We start from the raw sequence: 22,095 nt of genomic DNA, 5'->3' as shown, positions 1-22,095 counted from the left end.
AAGGCCTAAAGCATTAAGGCAAAACAGATGAACCTTTCTGTCTCAGTGGAACTCCTTGCTTTGGACTGTTCTTAACGAACTCTGTGATTCTGGCTGATGCGTAGTGCCCACATGCCCAGGTTCTTCTGTTTTGGGGCTCTGTCTTAGTTCAGCGTTGCTCAGATGTGTAGTCGGAGTTGCAGGAGACATGAGATAGTTTTCCTCCATTAATGAAACATGTGCATGTGACATTTTGCATGAAAAAACAGGAATTCATTTTATCACAATCACAGTAAAAAGCTGCTTTAAAAAATAAATCATAAACACAAATGGGAAGTTACGTATTCTGGACAGTTTTACATGTGCATTTGCAGCAGTGTTTCTCTCAGTGACAGCAGTGCACTCTAATAGTGGTTTGTTGGCCTGGCTGGGGGACCAGCCGAGAGGCAGCGTGCCTTCAAACGTGCCAGCGAGACTCCCCCCCCCCCCCCCCGCCCCCCAGATGCAGTTCTCATTTCTCACAATTCGACACCCCTAGTAAGTACCGGCCAGAACATTACATTTGCAATAGTTAGCTTAGATTTCTTTTTTTTTTTTTTTTTTTAAGATTTTATTTATTTATTTGACAGACACAGCGAGAGAGGGAACACAAGCAGGGGCGGAGTGGGAGAGGGAGAAGCAGGCTTCCCGCTGAGCAGGGAGCCCGATGCGGGGCTTGATCCCAGGACTCTGGGATCATGACCTGAGCCGAAGGCAGACGCTTAACGACTGAGCCACCCAGGCGCCCCGTCAGCTTAGATTTCTAAAAAATTAAGGTAAATACACTCGACATACTTTAGGGAACTACTGTTAGGGAACTATTTGGTAGAAGCCCATTTTCTTAATTTGCAGTTTAGTAATTCAGTCCTTCTCAATTTTTACTTAATTCATTTTTAAAAAATGAACATGTATCTGTCCATTGTTATTTTCACCCATGCTTCCAGAAGAGACAAAAACAAGCAATGGAGACCTGTCCGACAGCACTGTGTCTGCAGATCCTGTGGTCAAATGATACTGATGGTATGTGTTGCCCCTCTGAGATCATCAGGATTGTGTCAGGACTGTTGCTGGTGAAATGAGGTTAATGAGCTAATGATGAAGTGGGTCGTGGGCCACATCTCTGGTAATCGGTGGATGTTGCAACTCTGTAAAGCAGTGCTCTAAAGTTAAGTCTGTTCTTCTTCCAAAGGCTCTATCTACTTTTCAAAGGTTGAGAATGAGGTTTTAAATTGGATTTTTGCCTGGACTTTAGGCTAGCAGATGTGCCTGTGGAGAGTCCTGTGAAGTGAAGCCGTGGAAGGGCCACTCCGGATTCCTAAACTGCTGCCTCAGAGCTCTTGTAACCTGCGTGAGGGTTTTTCATTTGTATTTGCATAGGTCTTGGATCCATTTTTGTCTCAGTCATTGGAAATTCAGTGCATATGCTATGTACAGCCAGCAAATACATGTTTAAACAAAATGAATGAAACCTGAAATTGATGAAGCATACATATCAATATTCTTATAACAGGAATATGTAAAGGTGGTTTTGATAGTAGAGGTGAGGCACAAGTATGTTACGTACCTTTAATGTACAGTGTAAAACTGATTCACTGTTACTTTCATGTGACTCACGAGAGCTGTTAATGTCTTTGGTAAGACATTTTATAACTAGTTTACATTGCTTTGAAAACATGTAACCTCCAACAACTGCTTTAAGACTTACTTAATACTCAAGATGAAAGAAAATTCAGAGAAAGCCATAAGAGTCCTGCTTGAAGCTTCACTTTTGGTTGAAGGCACTACGTATGATATCAGAGAAAATTATACGGATTTTTATTTTCACATCCAAACTCAGGTTTCTTCTACATGAGGTTGAATTGAAATCTTGGTGATAGTTTGGGCAGACTTTTTCTTTAAACCAAGTATAATCTAAGACATCAGATTAAGCACTGTGCAGGCTTTTTAAAAATTACCACTGTGACAATAAAGTTCTAATAACTTAAATCATTTACTGATTTAAAAAGTACAGTAAGATTTTGAGTAAATTAGTTCCTGGCAGGCTACTAGCTTTATTTTTGTAAAGATTATGTCAGTTAATAATTAAATGGTTAATCATGACCTATATATAATCTTTTAATATGATACAGTGATACTTTTACAAAGAAAACAAAGTTTAAAACTGTACACATAATACATCATTTGGGAAATACTTGATTTTTCCATTGCACTTGCCTATTAAGCATTTCTTTGGGTATATCCTGCAAGGAATTCTAACGTTGTTTGATTTCCAGCTTTTGGAACAGGTGTACAATGCCCTATCTGTATTCATTGGTTACTGGCAGGGTAACTTTCCCAGCCCAAGATAAACACTTCACTGTTCAGTCAGAAGAAACAGAATAGGTAGAAAATGGTTTTTGTTTATTATGTAAACATGACTTACAGAATTCTGTACAATGGATGGATTAAAGGCATTTAATATTTGTAATTCATACTAACTGTAGAAATGGCCCTAAAGCATGCTGCATAACTAGTAATTTATATTTTCATTATTATAAATGTTATATTAATGATTTTGCTTTGATTGCATCAAATTCGTCACCATTTCATAGCAACAATATTGTTCTGTTTTTTTCCTCTGACTTCCCTAAAACAATCTCCTTTAATATGGATAGAAATTGTCATTGGAAGAGAATCCAGTGTCTCTGTTCATTATCCCCACATATCAGTTATTATCGATTTTGTGAATACTGTGTAGAGTTCATATGCTGACTCCATGGATATGTACATTGAGAAGAGAGTGATTATTATTTTGCCATTAGTTCAAAATAATGTCACTGCAGTCTGGATAAGTTACACATATTTGAAATAAAATCTCTGAAAAGATTAAGCATACTTAAATGCTATTAAAGTGCAGAGCAGTAGGGCTTGAGTGTTTCACACCATTTAATACACACATTTAGATGATGGTTTTCTTTGCTAACATATTGTTAAATATTGTTTTCAGACATACTGTAATTTAAAATTAGTGTGAGCATTTGTTGTAAATTTACAAAAAAATTCAATAATGTTCAAATTCTCAGGAATTAAGGACTAACCATAACTTTGTCAGTTCGAATTAAGTTTGTAAAGGATGGCAAGTTTATTACTTCACTTGAATGGGGCTCCCCCAATTCTAAGAAAATATATGTATAATAAAACATTAATAAATACAGTTTTAATAATTTACTTCCCCTGGATGTTTATGTTCAAAATTGAATGTCTTAAACCAGTACTTCTTAACATTAACCTTTTTGGAGTTCCCGCTAATAAAATATAGGGAATCTATCTTTAAAAAAAATCCTTGCATGCACATAGGCAGAAATTTCAAGTATAAAATTGGTATTGGTTCCTCTCTATATATCCCAGGTGAAGAACTCGTACTTTCCTTTGTACATTCTTGATCTTTCCATTGCTTGCTATTTTCAAATAAAAAGAACCCACATGAATTTTTATTTTGAATCCTAATCCTGGGAAGGGATCCTTGGTTTACAGTGTTTAATGTTAGAAAAACTATTGCCATTTACAAACATGAGTTGAACTGAAATGGTAATAATAAATGAGAGCCTTTTAAATACAGTTGACCCCTGAACAGTATGGGTTTAAACTGTGTGGGTCCACATACATGCAGTTTTCAAAAATAAATACAGTATTATAGTATGATAAATGTATATTTCTCTTCCTTACGATTTTAATAGCATTTTTCTCTAGCTTTATTGTGAGAACATAGTATGTAATACAAATAACATATATAATGTGTTCATTGTAAGGCTTCCAGTCAACAGTAGGCTCTTAGTTAAGTTTTTGGGGAGTCAAAAGTTACATACAGGTACTTGATTGCATGAGGGCTTGGTGCCCCTCACCTCCGTGGTGTTCAAGGATCAGCTGTACTACCCTGGAGAAATTGTTCTTGGTAAAGTCTGGTTGCTGCTCCTTTGCTCTTCTGAGGTAGTAAATTTGTAAGATTGGGGGAAAGGTGGGATAATACCATCACATACATTATCCTGTTACTTTTTGATGGCTAAATGTAAAAAGATTTTAACTAATTTTAACTAATTTTATTTTTTTTCCAGCTAAAGTTTGAAGTTTCATACTGATGGTATTCCTTTTAAGAAAGTTTTAACCCTACAATTTCAAGTTTTTAGATGTTAGGAAGACTTTAACAGGTTATTAGAGATTTCAGATTAAAAAAAAAAAAAAGGATCCAGAAGAAGTGCACATCTGTAGAGATTAAATGAACATCAGGCAGTGAACTCAGAGAAGGTGATGGCAAAGTTAGTGCTTAATTTATACAAAAAAGTTCTTATGTATAGTGTATACAAAGTCAATTTGGGCAAATATGTGGATACTCTGTTTGCCTCTCTTTACTATAAAACGCGGCTTACCTGACAGTCCAGTTGTTCCCATTAGTGGAGTCACACTCAGCAAAGGAGTTGAAATTTATCTTCTGATCAGTGTAGATCTGATGTCATAATTCTGGGATCATCTTTAAAGGCTATACATTATCTAGTGTATGTAAGGTCTTTGTGTAGTGAAACATTCTTTAGTAATGCCTCATTATCATTAAAGTGAGGGGGAAAGTTAACATTTTTGTATCTAGAAACCTATCTATATTGACTTTATAGTATTTTATCATTTCAGAATTGGCACAAAAGGTTAACAAGGCATTGGAGATGCTAACTTTAAATTGATATAATTACTGAATATCAGAATAATCTTCAAAAGTTTACGTACTAATAAGTACTGATGAGAAAAGTGTTTGCTAATTGCGGTCTCTGGTTTGTCACAGAGCAGCAAGAAGCATAGGCTTTGGAGCCAGACTGATGCGAATCCTGATTTGGCGCCTAACAGCAGGTTCTTAGCCTCTCTCTGCTTCATTTTCTCGGGCATAAGATGACCTAATAGTATAGAACTCACAGACTGAGGATTGAGTTAATTTGTGTAAAGCACTTTATAGGTTAGGAAACAGCAACTACTATAAACACTAGCTAGCTATTACGATTGTTCATAGGCAGAAATGCACTTGGCATACAGCTGTTAGCTTTAGTATTTTTACTTTTACTCTTTTAGGTGGAAAAGCTTGAGGATAAACAGTATGTGACTCTGAGTGGCTCTCATAAAAACTATTCCTTTTTAAATGGCCAGCTAAGTGTAGCCAATGGAAGGGAAGTCTTGCACTTCTTAAAAAAGGGTAGTCTGACAGGTGGCTAACCAACCAGACGCAATGCTGGGAAATGAAGATTGGTGCGAATAGCTGGCTAAGAAAAAGGGTCCCATTTTCCCACCTTTCATTTACATGACACTTGTTAATTTTTCATAGTGTGTTCATTTGGTAAATTTGAAGAAAGGGCAAGTTATCTACTGTTTCTAAATTTTAAAATTATTTAAAAATACATAACATATGCAAAAGAGTATATAATATATGGAGAATAAAAATGGAACACTTCAGTAGCCACCATGTAGGTTCAAAACCTGTTGCTCCCACCTCAGATGCTCCCATTGTTCCTCCTCAGATCTCGGCTCCCTTTTCCATCCAGAGGAAACCACAATGCAGAATTTTGGTGGTAACTATTCCTTGCTTTTCTCTAGTGTCATAACCTATCTGTATTTTTTCTAAATAACGTGGTGGTTGGTTTGTTTTTTACAGTTAATATAAATGGATTCTTACTATTAGCTTATAAGACTTGCAGTATTGTTGCTGAAATCCATCCATGTTGATGCATTATAGCTATAGTTCATTTAGTTTTACTTCTCTAGTATTCAGTTAATGACATGTGGGTCATTTCCAAATTTGGGATACTGTGAACAGGGCTACTGTAACCGTTACTGTACATGTCTCTGGGTATATGTGTTAAGAGTTTTTCCACGGTTGTACCCACAAGTGAATCTGCTACGTAGCAGGGCCAAGTACAAGAGCAATGGATACAATGCCAGGCTTCTCCCACCCCAGCAGTGGAGGAGGCTTCCCATCACTCCATCCCCACCAACAGCCACATTTCTGCCGGTCTGGTGAATATGTAATATTGCAGTGGTTTTACTTTGCATTTCCTTGATTATTACAGGAAATTGAACATATTTCCATTTCAAAACCCTTTTTATTTTTTATTCTATGAAATGCCTTTATGACTTTTTGTTTTGTTTTTAATGTATTTTATATATTCTGGGTACTGATTTTTTGTTGGTCATTTGTGCTTGCTTAATATGCTCTGTTAATTTTGTGTTTTCATTCTCTATGTGTTTTTTTCCCCCCTCTGTGGTTTTTTGATGTTCGTTTTAATGTACTGGATTTCAGTCTTTTTTTTTTCTTATGATTTGCATGCTTTGCCACAAATTTTTTTAAAGTTTTATTAGTTTCTAACAATATTGTTCATGACTAGATTCTTCTCTCCCACCCTGAACAGTGCTAAGCAAGAAAAAAATTCAGGGGATTGTGGCTCTTGCCACCTATCAGAGAACTTACTGATTTAATGTGGTTACGATATACAACTTTTGTAAGGCATTCGTTAACACTGAACTAATAATTTCATGGTATATCTCCTGCTGGCTTAGATCAGTTCACTTTGTCTCTAATGGTACACATGCTATGGAAGTGGATTCCTGATGACCCTGTAACAATTCTGGATTACAGAAATTGTTCTGTTAATCCACCATTTTAAAAGCAATACCTTTTAACAACTTGGCACTGAGATCACATTATTCCATCGATGTTGAGTAGAAGTATTTGATGGTACATCCCTCTCTGCTGTGATTTCATTATGCCCTATTTTTTTGGAAATTAACAGTGAAGCTATAGAACTGACTTTAGTTTTCTTCCAAGGATGTTCTAGAAAATAACCATAAAAAGCAAAAGAAAGAAACAGAATGATAGTTTTTATTTGCTGGCATTTACTGCTAGGTTAATTTATTACAAAGACAATGATACTCTGTTGAACTTGGTTATAGTTAAACACACTGTGCCAATTCAAGATCATTATACTTATCTTAAGAGGTAGGGGTGGAAATAGGAACTTTGTACCAAGCCCCACAACCAGCTGTGCTTCGAGTGAGTTTTAAAATTAACTGGTCCATTCCTTAAGGAGGGTCTGGCTCAGAAGAATCAGGAGTTGGTAGAGCTTCACCCTGTCCATGGTGATCCACCACTAAAAATATCTAAAGGACCAAAAACTTCTGAATGCTGGTTCATTAAGGTTCCAATGTAAAACTGAACATCTTTTGTTGGTACTCATCTGCTAGTCTTTTTATTATATGTCTGGAAAAATGATCAAAGCTGCATATTTTTTTAATTTATTTTTTTTTTAAAGATTTTCTTTATTTATTTGAGAGAGAGAATGACATAGAGAGAGAGAGCATGAGAGGGGGGCGGGTCAGAGAGAGAGGCAGACTCCCTGATGTACAGGGAGCCCGATGTGGGACTCGATCCCGGGACTCCAGGATCATGACCTGAGCCGAAGGCAGTCGCTCAACCAACTGAGCCACCCAGGCGCCCTCAAAACTGCATTTTTGCTAGTGCTCAGGCCTCAAAGCAGGGCTTGTCACCTAACTGCACAAATTAATGCTAGTAAGTCCAATTGTGAGACAAGCTTGATTATAAATACACAGTTTTCAGAGTGACAGGCACTTAAAGCTCATGAAGTAAAATACAAAAATAGATTATATTAATAGGAAATATTTAGTGTTTATCAAATTATAAATCTAGGTTTCTACCGTTTTTAAAAAAGGATATTGGAAACTGAAGAGATGACATTTGAATAAAGTGAACAATGCATTTTTTCTTCAACTTTCATTCTGAGCGCTGAACAATACAATCTAAGAAAAAGACTTACCACAAAGCACCTAAAATAACATTTGTAGATGGGTAGGAATGTTGTCAACCATTTCTTACTGTTTCCCTCCCATCTCTCAGTATCAAGGCATCCAGAGGACATTCCACAAGCGATTGTCAGCATTCTGAAACCAGGTCATGGGCCTGTATATCAGAGAAGTTGAAAACCCTTAAGGAGGTAGCTCTCCTTCCTGGGTGCTCTTCCCCCAAAGGCCCAAGAGAGTTATGCTTCAGATTCTGCGCCTCTATTTTCACTTGGACTTCCATCATTGTCATCTGGTTGATCGTTTAACAGTACATATTTTCCATCATTGGTTAGTGGTATGGACAGCATTAACTGAGCCAATGCTTCTGGATCCTGAAGTTAGGGGAGTTTAAGAAGGAGAAAAGAAAACGCTTAAAATGCACTTAAGAACCCCTTTGGGCTTGGCATTCATGATGTTCTGTAATCTAGTCTCACTCCTTCTGTTATCTGTATGTGCCTTCAGATGAGTCTCCTTGCTTCTCCGAAAAAACTCAATTGCATTACTGCTAGAATCTAGAGCAAGGTTTTGGTCTCAGCCAAAATACTGTTCACACAAATCATAACAACTGTCTTCCCAGAAAAAGTCCAGAGAGGAACTTCCTTTACAATACCTTTGTCTTCTAGGTCTTTAACTCCTTTCTCTCTTGGTCATCTGGGCTCACTGCTTGTTTTTATAAGTTTTATTGGAACACAGCCATTCATTTATATACTGTATATGGCTGCTTTTGTTTTACAGTTGCTGAGTTAAGTAGTTGCAACAGATGTAAGCTTAAAAGGTTTAGTCTTTCCCTTTACAGAAAGTTTGTCAACCCCTGATCTAAAACCATAAAATACTCACTTGCGCTGCTTGCTACTCTTTCATGTATTTTGGTCTTGGTCCTTGGCCTTCCTACTTTCCCCCAACAGACTGGAACTGCTCATATGGTACTCACTAGCTGTATGTTACTGCTTAAATTAAAATTTAAAAATCCTGTTCCTCAGTCACATTAGCTACATTCAATCTGCATATTAAACAGTGCAGATATAGGTCATTTCTATTATTGAAGTTCTACTGGACAGTGCTGAACTAGAAGACTCCTGAGGCAGGAACCAGATCTCCCTTGCTCACTGCTGTAATTCCAAAGTTTTTTTTGTCCAAACTTGGCTCTCAAAAATTTGTTGGGTGAATGACAGACTGGGAGGAATGGGAATCTTCACACCTAGTACATTTCCAGGTGAGGTCTGTCTGTGACTGCTCTGAGCAGCAAGGCCTTTGAGCACATAGTAGGTACTTAAAGTTTCTACCACCTCAATTTGAAAGAAAGAATATCTAGACAACAATAGCAAGCAAAAAATTGATAATATAAAGCAGGACTGTAGCAGTGAAATTTACGAAGAACTCCACATGTGTTACCAGCGATCATGGACCTAGCAAGTCTGGTGGTTAGAATGCTTAAAAGGAAATCTCAAATTTGGCCATACTGCTTAGTGAACATCTTTGCTCTTTTTGAGAGAAATCTTAGTATATATAGAGATTTGGAGCAGTTGTTAAAACCAGCACTAAAATGCACCTTACCTTCTGAACTTCAATGATTTCTTTTCCCAAATTAATAGCATAACATATCTGCAAGACAAGAAAAGTAGTGTTTGGCAAAGGTAGAAAAGGATAAAGAACTTTGGGGGGGGGGGGAATGTGACTATGGAAGTACAGTGAGGTCACTGCCCACGTCAGTGTGGGGACAGGGGAGCTGGCTGTAGGAGATTCATCACATGGGGCTCTGACCATTAGCGCCCACCTGTCTTGGTCTCCTGTTGCCAATTTGTGCATAACAAAAATGTCCAGGTTCAGTAGCAACTGAAGTTATTCCAGTCCTTAAAATTCTTAATGGAATACTTTATTCCTTTCTCTCTAAATCACACTCAGCTACCACATGTTCATGCACACAGTGGCAAACAGGTGTTTGCTGAAAGAAGAGTTGATTAATTTTGATTAATACTAGGTAGCAAATACAGTCAAATTTTTCATACTAAATGAGAAGAATTTCCTGATGTCTGCTTCCTTGGTTTGCTCTGAGACTAGATTTTCTCCATTGTAACTTTGGCTTTAGTTTTTTAAAAAAGAACAAACTTGAAGGCACTTGCCTTTTTTTTTTTTTTTAACATTTCCTGATACCTCTTCTAAACAACTGTATCCCACCATTAACATTATTCATCACTCTGTTTAGGATGACATGCATTTTCCACAGAGAAACTGTATTCCAGTTGGTTTTCTTTCAGTGGGGCCTTCCTAGAGGTATTCTCTAAACTCCTCAATGGGGAAACAAAAAATAGTCAATTAAATATCCAGAGGATGGTGCAAAAACCCCTTTACGTATCTGTTTGGACAGAGAGGTTATGGAATCTTAAGATGAAAAAAATAAGACCTTTTCGCCTTCTGAGTTGCTTTCAAAAACGTATGTGCTCAGAGCCTCTCCACCTGTGGATTCTGGTGTGCGGACCACGAAGCCAACCAGTCTCTTGTTCTCTTGATGAGCAGCAAACTGGGTGATGCTGGTGAGTTCAAACTGGAAATAACAGGAACAGACTGAGTATCACACAACTGTTATTATTCAAAATCAGACAAGTCATTCTCCATGGAAAACATCATGGGAAAAGTACACTATTAGAAGACAGGCATTAAATTTGGCAAAATCGGTAAAGTGCCTACTTTGAATTAAGGAATGACTACTAAAGTCAGTGTGCATGCAGGTACTTACATTGGCCCTTGTTACTTGAGTCTGAGGATCTATCAACCTGAAATTTTAAGAGATTCATTATATCACACATGCTGGATAAACTTATATTCTTAGAAGCATCCGCAGAGGTTCAGAATGAAATCACACAAAACAGAAGGCCTGGCTGAGGGCAAGGTGACGACTCCGTGGGACTATCCAAAGGGGGGGACGTGCCATGGTTCCTGCCTCTGTTGAACCTGTGTAGTTAGAGCTCAGTGTGTATCTTCACGGAAGGAGATTATGGAGAATTTCACATTTGTAAAAAATTTATCAGCGTGAGCGCAAGCAGGGGGAGTGGGAGAGGGAGAAGCAGACTCCCACAGAGCAGGGAGCCTGATGCGGGGCTCGATCCCAGGACCCTGGGACCATGACCTGAGCCGAAGGCAGACGCTTAACGACTGAGCCACCCAGGCATCTCGAGAATTCCACATTTCAGTGCTTATCCAGAAAGGCAGCATTATAATTCCCCATGGTGCTGACAAAGAATATGCATGGATCATATTCTGTACAGCCTGCTTCTCAACAGACATTTACTGACTACGGGTTTTCTTTTGAAGTGTTTCATATACATCCCTCCTCCCTTTTTTTAAAATATGGGGTGTGAGAGAGTAGTGAGCAGATTTTAACAAAACTATTCTGTCAGTTTGGGTGTGGGGGAGTACTATTTATGGAGGTGTTCTAGATGTATCTTGAATGGCATCTGGAGCATCTGATAATCAGGCTGATGTATCGGGGAAAAAACACTTTTTTTATATATATGTATATATGCTATCATATATACATATAAATTTCTATTTTCTAAATGTGGTATTATCTATTTATTGATGATATGCTATAAATTCTGTGTGTAAAAGCAAAAAAAAGTCTTCTGTGTGTTTAAAAAAAAGGTTATTCCATTTATATGAAATGTTCCAAACAGGCAAGTCTATAGACATAGAAGATTAGTGGCTAATGGCTGCCTAAGGCTGGGGGGTTTCGAGGTAAAGGGAATGAGTGCTAATGGGTATGGGTTTTCTTTGGGGATGATGAAGATGTTCAATGTGGTGATGGCTGCACAGTTCTGAATATACTAAAAACACTCTGGATGGGTGAATTGTATGGTAGGTAAGTTACAGCTCAGTAAAGTGGTTACCTCCCCCACTGGTTACAGTCTGAAATACATACAGTTCTACTTATGAAAACATGGGGTTTATAATCAGAGGGCTCTAACCTGGCTGTTCTAACTGTGATCTTGTGCAGGTCACCGTGACTTCTCTCAACTGTTTCATCTGTAAAATGGGGATAAGAACCCCCACTTGAAAGAGGTGGTAAAGACAAGGAGAAAATGTGTATGGGATTTTTAGTAATCTATAAAGCTAAATAAATGTTATTTTTTATGTCCCTATTAATGACTATGAATTTAAAGATTTAAAAAATATACATCATATAAAGAAGATGTCGTTGATATATACAATGTATTACTCAGCCATCAGAAAGGATGAATACCCCTCATTTGCATCAACATAGATGGAACTGGAGGGCATTATGCTAAGTGAACTAAGTCAAGCAGAGAAAGTCAGTTATCATATGGTTTCATTCATAGTGGAACGTAAGGAATAGCGCAGAAGACCACAGGGGAAGGGAGGGAAAAATGAATAGGAAGAAATCAGAGAGGGAGACAGACCACGAGAGACTCTGGACTCCGGGAAACAAACTGAGGGTCACAGAAGGGAGGGGGTGGGGGATGGGGTGACTGGGTGATGGGCATTAAGGAGGGCACGTGTGGTGATGAGCACTGGGTGTTACATGCAACGAATGAATCGTTGAACACTACATCAAAAACGAATGTACTATATGCTGGCCAAATGAACATAAAAAAAAATAAAAAATATACAATCATAAACAATTTCCCTCAAGTTGGGTTAAGTTCCCTTAAGTATTTTGTAAAATTTTTTCATAAATAGAAACTTAAAACATATTTTCTGAGTACTTAAGAGACTGCTATCTAAATCAGGTAACATGGATTTGCCTCTTTATATCTGATTTTCTGTGGGACTTCTAAATTGTCTCAAAACATGAATTCCAGTTCAGGGATATGTGTGTGTACACCGTGGTAAAATACACCTGACATAAAACCGAGCACTGTTGACATTTCGTATATTTACCACGTTGGACAACCATTACTGCTCTCGGGTTCCTAAACCATCTGCATCACCACCTCACAAGGCAGCTCCACACCCATTAAGCAGTCCCTCTCCAGTCCTCTCAGCTTCGGCAACCACCAACCTGCTCTCTGTGGATTTGCCTACCCTGGACCTTTCATGTAAATGCTCATACAAAACGGCTGACACTCGTGTCTGGCTTCTTTCACTTGGCAGAATGTTTTCAGGGTTCAGCGAGGTTGTGCCACGTGTCAGGACTTCATTCCTCTTCAAGGCTGATTCATATTCCACTCACTATATGTAAAATACCACACTTTGTGTATCAGTTTGTTGACAGACATCTGGACTGTTTCCACTTTTTGGCTGTTGTGAATTACGAACATGTGTGTATACATTTTTATCTGAACACCTGTTCTCAATTCTTTTGGGTATCTACCAGAAGTGGAATTCTAGGTTTAACTTGTGGAGGAACTGCAAGACTATTTCCCACAGTGGCCGGACTGACTGTTTTAATGATTCCCACCAACAACGGATTCCAATTTTTTCACATCCTTACTAACACCTGTTATTTTCCTTTTTTAAAAAAATTTCAGCCATCCTAGTGAGTATGAAGTGGTATCTCATTGTGGACCTGATTTGCATGTCCCTAATAACTAATGACATTGAGCATCGTTTTATGTGCTTGTCGGCCATTTGTAGATCTCCTCTGGAGAAATGTCTACTCAGGTCCTTTGTCCATTTTTTGTTTTTTGGTCTTTGTGTTGATTTTTATAAGAGTTCTTTATGGGGCACCTGGGTGGCTCAGTCGTTAAGCGTCTGCCTTCGGCTCAGGTCATGATCCCAGGGTCCTGGGATCGAGCCCCGCATCGGGCTCTCTGCTCTGCGGGAAGCCTGCTTCTCCCTCTCCCACTCCCCCTGCTTGTGTTCCCTCTCTCCCTGTCTCTCTCTCTGTCAAATAAATAAATAAAATCTTTAAAAAAAAGTTCTTTGTTTTGAACATATACCTCTACTAAATAAATGATTTGCAAATATTTTCTCCATTCTGTGGACTGTCCTTGTGCTTTGACAGTGTTCTTTGATGTACTATCTTTTTCCACAATGCTTTTACATTTACTCTGATCTTTTTGGTGGAGATTTTAAAAACAGTGAGCCAATGCCCATAAAAGGTGCAGGACATACTTGTAGAAAAGCTTTAAATAAATACAAGGTTTTATTTGTAAGAAACTTATTCTCAGTATAATGTTTATAATAAATAAAAAGGACTGATTTTAATGAATGGAAGAAACTATATTCTGATTTTTTAAGAAGTCCCACTTTTTTGAAGCTAACATTTACTGAGCACTTTCTATAATGTCAGTTGTGGTCATGAATATTTTTTATTAACTCATTTATTCCTCATGACAACACTATGAGGTATGGATATGGTTACTTTCATCTTATAGCTGAAGAAACCAATGCACCAAAGTTCAGACTTGCCCAGGTCATACAACTCACGAACGCCAAAGCCGGCAATAAACCTGGACATTCTGGCTCTAAAGCAATGCTGTCAGCTCAGAGAAATAAAATGTAAGCTTCGTACATAATTTAAAATTTTCTAGCAGCCACATCAAAGAGTGAAACAGGTGAAATAACATACTTTATTTAATCTATAAGATCTAAAATATTACCAGCTAGACATGTTATTAACATAAAAGTTCGTGAGATAGTTTGCATTCTTTTGGGGGGGTTAGTATGAGATCTCAGAAATTTGTTTTTTACATTTAAAACATTTCAATTCAGACTTCAGTTCTGTTTCAAGTGCTGCACGTGGGTGTAGTCCTGGATGGTGCGGCTCTTACGAAGCCGATGCGGACCCTCTGCCATTTCTCGTATCGATCTTACCACCTGAAACCCCAAGTCATGTCGGTAACATCACTTGGCGTCTTTAGTTTCACCCCAACAAATATTAATCAGATTTTACTAGTGGTGGTCTTGTCATCTCGGGTAGGTTCATGTTCTGTTTTCACTGTTACTTTTTATAAATAGTACATTCAGAAATGAGAAAACCCTTTCTTTTTCAAGCTCTGAGATATACGGAGCAACTCCTGAGTGATGGCATCTTTATGAGCAGTAGGATTCACTCACCACTAAATTTCTGAAGGTACCAGTTACTGAGGGGAGCACCTTCTACCCAATGTGTCTTATAAAATCAAAATGTAAAAAGGAATAGGGCAGAAACGAGAGTAGCATCTCCTCTTACTCCGATCAAACAAATATTCTAGTATGAATGTTCTCGATGAGTAAATGTGCCTTACATGGGCAATCTGATAAGCTGTAAGAAAGTCTGAAATGAAACAACATACCTCAGAGTCTGGCTGGTGACCAGTAGGTGGGATTCCGTCGTGCGGAAGATGTTGTGAATAGCCCGAGCAGCCAACACTTGTCTCATTGCTTCATAAATCACTTCGGTAGTGCTGTCTGTTTTAACTGCCATCGATCCCAGAAACCGAACTATAAACATCTGTTGCAAAAGGGAATCTGCAAGACAGCATTTTCTGCTCAGGATCACACTCACTTCCTGCGGCTGCTGGTCCGCCCACCAGTCAGGGGCGGTCAGAGAACCGGCTGAAGACCTCCTCCTAGGGTGCTTTCCAGCCAACTGCTCAACGCTGTGCGTGAACCAACCCACGCTGCCAAAGCCCCGAGTCTCCTCCTGTCCACGTTTTGTCTCGTTGGAACGACTTCATTAGACTAGAAAAGCACCTCTTTCTGTGCATCTGCACAATGAGACAGCAGTGCCAGATGAACGCCCTTCTAGCGCGAAAACTCTAGGTGACTGACGTGGGCGGCACTACACGCGTCTTTTCTCTGGAAATACGAGCTTCTCCACTTAGACAACGGAAAATTCAGTGCTTTGGCCCACCGATAAAGTCCTCTTAAAGAAGAAAGCCTGTCTGAACAACAGAAGACCTGGTGTTGGGACTCATTCGGTTCACGCGCCTCGTGTTACTGAAGGGCTGGAGGGCATCCCGTAAGCTAATGCACATCCCAGACTACTTTACCTGGTTCTAGTAAACAACCAGGACTGGCTTCCTGATAAATGTCAGGCATGTAACCTGACAAAACTGACTAAGAGCGACCATAACCGGAAGATCACGAAGGTTTAAAGGCGGTTTTTTTAAGAACAAATACTTATCCACCATTTTAAACGAAGATGACCACTCTTTCCTCACTTGCCCTATTAGTGTCTTTGCCCCTAAAAATAACTTAACAAAAGATTAGGAAAATATAACTGATGTAAAATTATAAGTAGTTACTCCCGCATGAAGACAGTTTTTTTTATTTTATAGACCTTCCGGTGTGGATTATACAGAAGGTCAGCCAGAGACAAGTGGGCAGGTCTGAGGCAGAGCCTGTTAGCTTCCTTCCTCCTTCCTTCCGTCCTCTCTTCCCCCTCACCCCCTTCTGCCTAATTCTGCAAGGAGTACCGACTCTCAAGTCCTACTTTTACATTTACGAAGTGGCCATTTATTCTAATGCCATCCTCAGGCTCCAGTCATGAAGCGGGTAAACGAGGCCTCGCCAGCACTTCTAGCTCCGAAACGGCCTCGGCTCCCAGCCGAGCACCAGGCACGTCAGCTCCACTGTCAGCACACATGCCACGCATCAAATATCTGAACTTCAACGAATTAAATACCATTCACCCTTGCCCTTTTCAAAGTCAAGAATGAGTTGTGTGTGTGTCTTTGGCTCAAATGAAATAGCCTGTTTAGGACTCCCCCCGATTGCATTTTGTTGTGGCCATTTCATCCTCCTCACATCTGATCTAGAGTAATCGGATACCGGATTTAGGCTCGGCAGCTTTCTGCGCAGGAGCTACAAAAAGGGTGTGGGTGAGCCCAACAGTGCAACACCCGTGGAAAATCTGTCTACTTCCCTGCAGTTTTTATCCAAGACCTGCCTTAACTGCACATGCCCTAGGGAGTTCCCAGAGAACAACAAATCTGTGGGTCATAATTTTTGCTTCACAATCCAAGTCCTGGCTCTCTGGAACGTGACTTCACGTCTCATTTCAATGATCTCTCGTCATTCTGTGAGGGGAAAGAGTGGGCGCACCAAACCAGCCACTCACCTTCTGCTTCTGGAAAGGTCTCGTCCTCAGTCTCACCAAAAGGGTTGATGCGCCTAGGGGAACGGCCAGAGTCCAACAGTCAAGACCTTTTCGGCTAAAGGGACACTAACTCTTGAACTAGAAGAACAGCAACAGTCTTGGCAGATGGGTGCCGACACAAGAGACCCCAGGTTTACTTTCATTTCTCCCAGAGACAGCCTCCCTTAGCCCACACCTGCTCCCTCTGTTCTGATCCAGGAATTCTGTGGCAGGAAGGACGATATCGAACTGGATAGGTGTTCCAGGTGCAATGAGCTCATCGGCGTCAGGGACACGGGCCGCTGCTTTGGGAACAATCTTGTCATTCTCCAGCTCTAAATTTCTCAGGTTCTGGCTGGAGTATAAAAGAGGGAGAGGAAAATCAAATCCCTTTTAACCTTAGAACTTTATAATCAAATGAACATGTGTTGAATGCGGATGGACAAGGGCAAAGATGTCAGTCCTTCAACTCGTTCTACAAATAAACCTTCACAGAACGTCATTCATGTCCTTGGTTAAACTCCTTCAGGGCCCCCCTCCCCGAGTTAGCTCTGCTGCACAGCATTCTGCATTATGTTCTATTACGTAGCATGTTATCTGCTGATCTAGGTCCTTCTTCCTGTGAGCTGGGTTTTTTTTTATGTTAATCACCATACATTACATCATTAGTTTTTGATGTAGTGTTCCATGATTCATTGTTTGCATATAACACCCAGTGCTCCATGCAGAACGTGCCCTCTTTAATACCCATTTCCAGGCTAACCCGTCCCCCCTCCTCCTCTCCTCTAGAACCCTCAATTTGTTTCTCAGAGTCCATCATCTCTCATGGTTCATCTCCCCCTCCGATTTCCCTTCATTCTTCCTTTTTTTTTTTTTAACATACATTGCATTATTTGTTTCAGAGGTACAGATCTGTGATTCAACAGTCTTGCCCAATTCACAGCGCTCACCATAGCACATACCCTCCCCAATGTCTATCACCCAGCTGCCCCATCCCTCCCACCCCCCACCACTCCAGCAACCCTCAATTTGTTTCCTGAGATTAAGAATTCCTCATATCAGTGAGGTCATATGATACATGGTGAGACAGGTTTTTGAGAGCAGGGGCTACAGCTAAATTCTATGTATTACTTGGTACATAGAAGGCACTCAAAAATGTTAACTGAGGGCGCCTGGGTGGCTCAGTTGGTTAAGCGACTGCCTTCGGCTCAGGTCATGATCCCGGAGTCCTGGGATCGAGTCCCTCATCGGGCTCCCAGCTCAGCGGGGAGCCTGCTTCTTCTCCCTCTGACCCTCTCCCCTCTCGTGCTGTTTCTCTCTCTCTCTCAAATAAATAAATAAAATCTTTAAAAAAGAAAAAAAGTTAGCTGAACAAGGGAATACATCTTGGCCTAGCATTCACAACATGGCTTTACCTTCTCCGGAGAGCCCCCTTCCCCACCCCCATAACGCACCCTCCCTTGGAGCTATCCCTCACACCCCACGCTCTCCCTTGTTTCCTTCTCCATCCCAATCCCCCCCCCCCCAACTTCCAACACCAGCTCAAATTCCTGTTCCTCCTCCAAGCCTTTCAAGCCAGCCCCGACCCTCTGTGAGTCCCTGAGCTCTGCTCTGTGCGCGCACACGCAGAAGGGACCGTCAGCACGGTGATTAGTCACGTGCCACCATGTTTCCTCTCTGTCAGGCTGTTGTCATTCAACTTTTCACGCCTTTATGATCTTTTCTCCCCAGCTCCAGGGTCCGCTCCTTTGAGGGACAAAGAATGTCACAGTATTTTGATTTCTTACACTATTTGGAGCATAAGAAGGCTTTCGATATCTCTGTTCATTTTTCTCGAGTCTGTCAATAACCGAATCTTCTGTATGAAACGACTTGCTGACAGGTGAGCACACTGACCCGGAAGTGGCTAGAGATACAACATGGGTGTGTAGACACCGCAAGGAGCGACCCCTCTGTTTCACCTCCATCGTTACCGGAAAAGGAAAGAGCGGTCTCGAGGGAAATGGAGTAATCCCGAGGGCTCTCAGTGCCCAGGTGCGTGAGCCAGGCTGCCGGCGGCGGTCTCCTCGCTGCCAGCTTAGTGCTCTCGCCGACGTCCCACTGCCTCAGTCCAGAAGGGCAGAGTCCCACCTGCCCGCTCATCCAGTCTCTAAGGGAGGGGCAGGAGCCTGTACGTGGTGAGCACTGGAGGAAGGGAGGAGCAGAAGCTTAAAGGGAGCAAAGGGCGTCCCCGACTCTGGCTCCCCAGAGAGTCTACGGGAAGAGAACACACTGACAACGGGATGCGGCCACATGTGGAGGGCAGTGACCCCATCAGGTGAGGTCTGCACTTGAGTCTACAGCATCGGGAGCCACGGAAGACTCTGAACACAGGAGTGACATGATGGAGCATCACCTGTGACCTCCACGTCACCAACCCTGAGGGACACAGGCTTTGTGAGCGTTGTCCTACTTCAAACACCCCCACGTCAAAGCAGCTCACGGAGTTGAGCCCCCCTCCTCAAAACGCTTCTTTCTTGGTTCCTACTGACACCATTTTCCTTGATGTTTCTTGGTGGCTTTTGTAGGTTCCTTCCCTTCTATGACAAGTGTGGGAGTTCTTCAGGATTTTGTCCGAGGCTCCTGTCTTCTCCTTCTACGCTCACTCCCTCGATGATCTCTGCCACTGCTGTGTCCGTGCCCATGAGTTCCCGACTCATATACTCAGCCCTGGGATTTCCTCTGTGCTCCAGACGTGTATCATCCGTTGATCACTTGACACTTCCTGGGATGTGTTGTGGGCCCCTCAATCTTCTGTCCAGATGTGAACCAACTCTTGATACCCACTACCAACTCCTTTTCAACTCTCAATGTGCCACCATCTGCCCAGGTGCTCAACCCAGACTGTGCTCATTTGATTTGTCCCCTTCCTTCCACTCACATCTCACTATACCACAAGTCCAATAGATTCTGCCTCTGAAACAAGTCCCTGAGCCATCTACGTTCCGCCTCCTCTGCCTCGATCCTGGTTTAAGACTCCATCATCATCACCTGGACTGCTGCCCCAGGCCCCTGACTCGGTATCTGCTGCCCAGCTCTGTGTTCCGTGTCCTCCACTGTAGCCAGAGCTGCCCTTCGATCATGTAAAGCGGATCATCTCTCTCCAACACGCGCACATCTAGCTCTCTGCACCCTTCGACAACTCCCCAGGTCCCTGACCATGACTTCCTTCATGATCTGTTCTGCCTCCCTCCCTCCCCAACCTCACCCTGCTCCGTGACCCCCCTGTGCCCACACTGTAGTTAACTGGCCCCCTTTCAGTTCTTCAAACACACTAAGCTCTCGCCTGCCTTCTAGCCTCCAGAACTGCTGCCAGGAGTGCATGAATCTGGCTCTTTGTACGAGTGCCTACTTCTCATTGTTCACTTCTCAGTCTAAGTATTATCTCCGAGGGCAGGCCTCTCCATGACAGCACCTTCGTCTTTAACACCAGAGCGCTTTTCTCCATTTTAACGGGGGAGTATTTATTTACCTCCTGCTGGTCTTTACCGACAAGACTTAGCTTTACCACCTCGCCCAGTGCCTGGGGCACAGAGCAGATACTCCACACACACACCGATACCTGAACAGCTGGACCAGTGAATGAGCACTGGAGGTACACTGCCTGCAGGGGCAGGGCCACCTGTGAGACTTGCTTAGAAGTGAGTGGCAGTTTGTTCCCACGAACAGTTTCTCTGCTTCTTTCCCCTGACTGTCATCAAAACATTTCTTTATTCTTAATGAGCTGACCCTGAGAGAGACAGGAGCACTGCCCTCCCCCACCCCCCCAGCCTCCACAGCTCTGGGCCGTCTGGCAGCCACATCCGTCACCCTTCCAGTCTCTGAGTTGATTCAGCTGCCTGGCTAGAGGTCTTTGTTGTTTCAGGATTCTTCTGTGTGACTTACTTATTCTATAACAGGGAGAAAAATCAATAACTGAATAATTAAATCTGAGCTACTAATTGTTTTTTTAGAAAACCAGTCATACCTTTAATTACTAACACTAGTTAAATGACACATGGGCACCCTAGACAGTGTTAGAACTGCAAAGGGACCGGGGAGGTCACCTAGTTTTGCATCTTCTTGTGTCACAAAGTCAAGGAGACAGAGGCCCAGAGAGCTGAGCCACGCCAGGCCAGCTAGCTGTGTTGAAGGCAGAGCCATCGGAAGGTCTCATAATTCCGAGGCCAGCGTTCTCCAGTGTGCCCAGCTCGCAGCTGTACGGAGAGCAGGCCGGCGCCTTCACCGATGAGGCTCGCGGCCTAGCCCACTGGCCCGATCCGTATTCCCACTTCCACTCGCAGCGCCCTCCGTAGCGCTGCCCTTCATGAACATGCTGCCCGTGTAAATTGTGAAACCCAGCACTCAAGTGTCACCTGTTGCCTCGTGCCCATTTTTATTATCTGCGCTCAGCTTCTCCCGTTCTGTCTTAGCTACTCCAGCAGCAGCCTGTCGGGTGTCCCTGCCCTGCCCACTGCCCCGCCACGCCCCAGATCCAGTGTGTCCTTTCCACACCGGCTGTGGCAGGCCACCCCCCTCAGCCTGCAGTTCTGCTCCATGGCCCAGAGCACCTAAGCAGGGCCCCCAATCCATTCACATCAAACTCACAGCCACTTTCTGACCTTCTTGTCTACTGCTCCTTCCTGCACACCCAGGGCTGGCGCCCGGCTGCACAGCATCAAGACCCCAGGAGCTGAACTCTTAGCTTTCTGATGACATCTGTCTGGACTCACGAGATAGCATCTGTGAAGCATTTATTTAATGGGGTTTCTTCTACCATGCCACTGAAACTTGGATACCACACACAGTCGTAATTGTAACTTCGGCGTGAGCAATACTACAGCGCTCTATCAGTTAAGCAAATGGAAACTCCCATTAAGACAAGAGGTGAGATTCTTGGACTAAACCCTGAAGCTGTATTCAAAACAAGAGCGAAGCTAGATGCGTGAAAATGTTCACTCTATGTGATAAGAGCAAACAAAGGAAAGGGGGGCCACCTAAATGTTCCACAGCTAATAATAAGTCACAGAGGAGTGTGTGTAGTTACTAAAAGGAACAAATATGAGAAATGTAAAAATATGAAAAATATATGTGAAAAAGGAAAAATTAACGCACACGCCGAAGGATCTGTACGTGGGCGGGTAAGGCCTGGGCGGTAACACAGATGCAGA

The 22,095-nt window shown here is 41.8% G+C and overlaps 2 protein-coding genes across 7 annotated transcripts in view; one reads left to right on the top strand and one right to left on the bottom strand.

The window, feature by feature from the left end:
• WASHC4 (WASH complex subunit 4) overlaps positions 1 to 5,210 on the top strand; it is a 61,801-nt gene extending 56,591 nt beyond the window's left edge. For 2 of the 5 annotated variants that reach the window (XM_034987676.1, XM_034987680.1), the window contains exon 33: positions 963 to 4,257. In XM_034987676.1, the coding sequence (XP_034843567.1) occupies positions 963 to 1,030 (68 nt within the window). In that variant the 3' untranslated portion in view covers positions 1,031 to 4,257. Of the gene's footprint in view, positions 1 to 962; positions 4,260 to 4,825 lie in introns of those variants that run through there. The other 3 variants (XM_034987677.1, XM_034987679.1, XM_034987678.1) reach the window with 3 other exon arrangements.
• Positions 5,211 to 7,548: 2,338 nt separating this feature from the next.
• The window catches only part of APPL2 (adaptor protein, phosphotyrosine interacting with PH domain and leucine zipper 2), a 52,326-nt gene continuing 37,779 nt past the window's right edge, over positions 7,549 to 22,095 (bottom strand). The window contains exons 15-21 of one of the 2 annotated variants that reach the window (XM_034987682.1): positions 17,103 to 17,261; positions 16,889 to 16,941; positions 15,120 to 15,294; positions 10,619 to 10,655; positions 10,286 to 10,426; positions 9,439 to 9,486; positions 7,549 to 8,002 (exon numbers count right to left, since the gene is read on the bottom strand). In XM_034987682.1, the coding sequence (XP_034843573.1) occupies positions 7,976 to 8,002; positions 9,439 to 9,486; positions 10,286 to 10,426; positions 10,619 to 10,655; positions 15,120 to 15,294; positions 16,889 to 16,941; positions 17,103 to 17,261 (640 nt within the window). In that variant the 3' untranslated portion in view covers positions 7,549 to 7,975. Of the gene's footprint in view, positions 8,217 to 9,438; positions 9,487 to 10,285; positions 10,427 to 10,618; positions 10,656 to 15,119; positions 15,295 to 16,888; positions 16,942 to 17,102; positions 17,262 to 22,095 lie in introns of both variants that reach the window. The other variant, XM_034987681.1, reaches the window with a different exon arrangement.

This window comes from Mirounga leonina, unplaced genomic scaffold (assembly GCF_011800145.1).
Source record: "Mirounga leonina isolate KUSES-001 unplaced genomic scaffold, KU_Mleo_1.0 Mir_418, whole genome shotgun sequence".
In the NCBI taxonomy this organism is placed as follows: Eukaryota; Metazoa; Chordata; class Mammalia; order Carnivora; family Phocidae; genus Mirounga; species Mirounga leonina.
The sequence above is the reverse complement of the archived record's forward strand: the minus strand, read 5'-3'. Positions and strand labels throughout refer to the sequence as shown.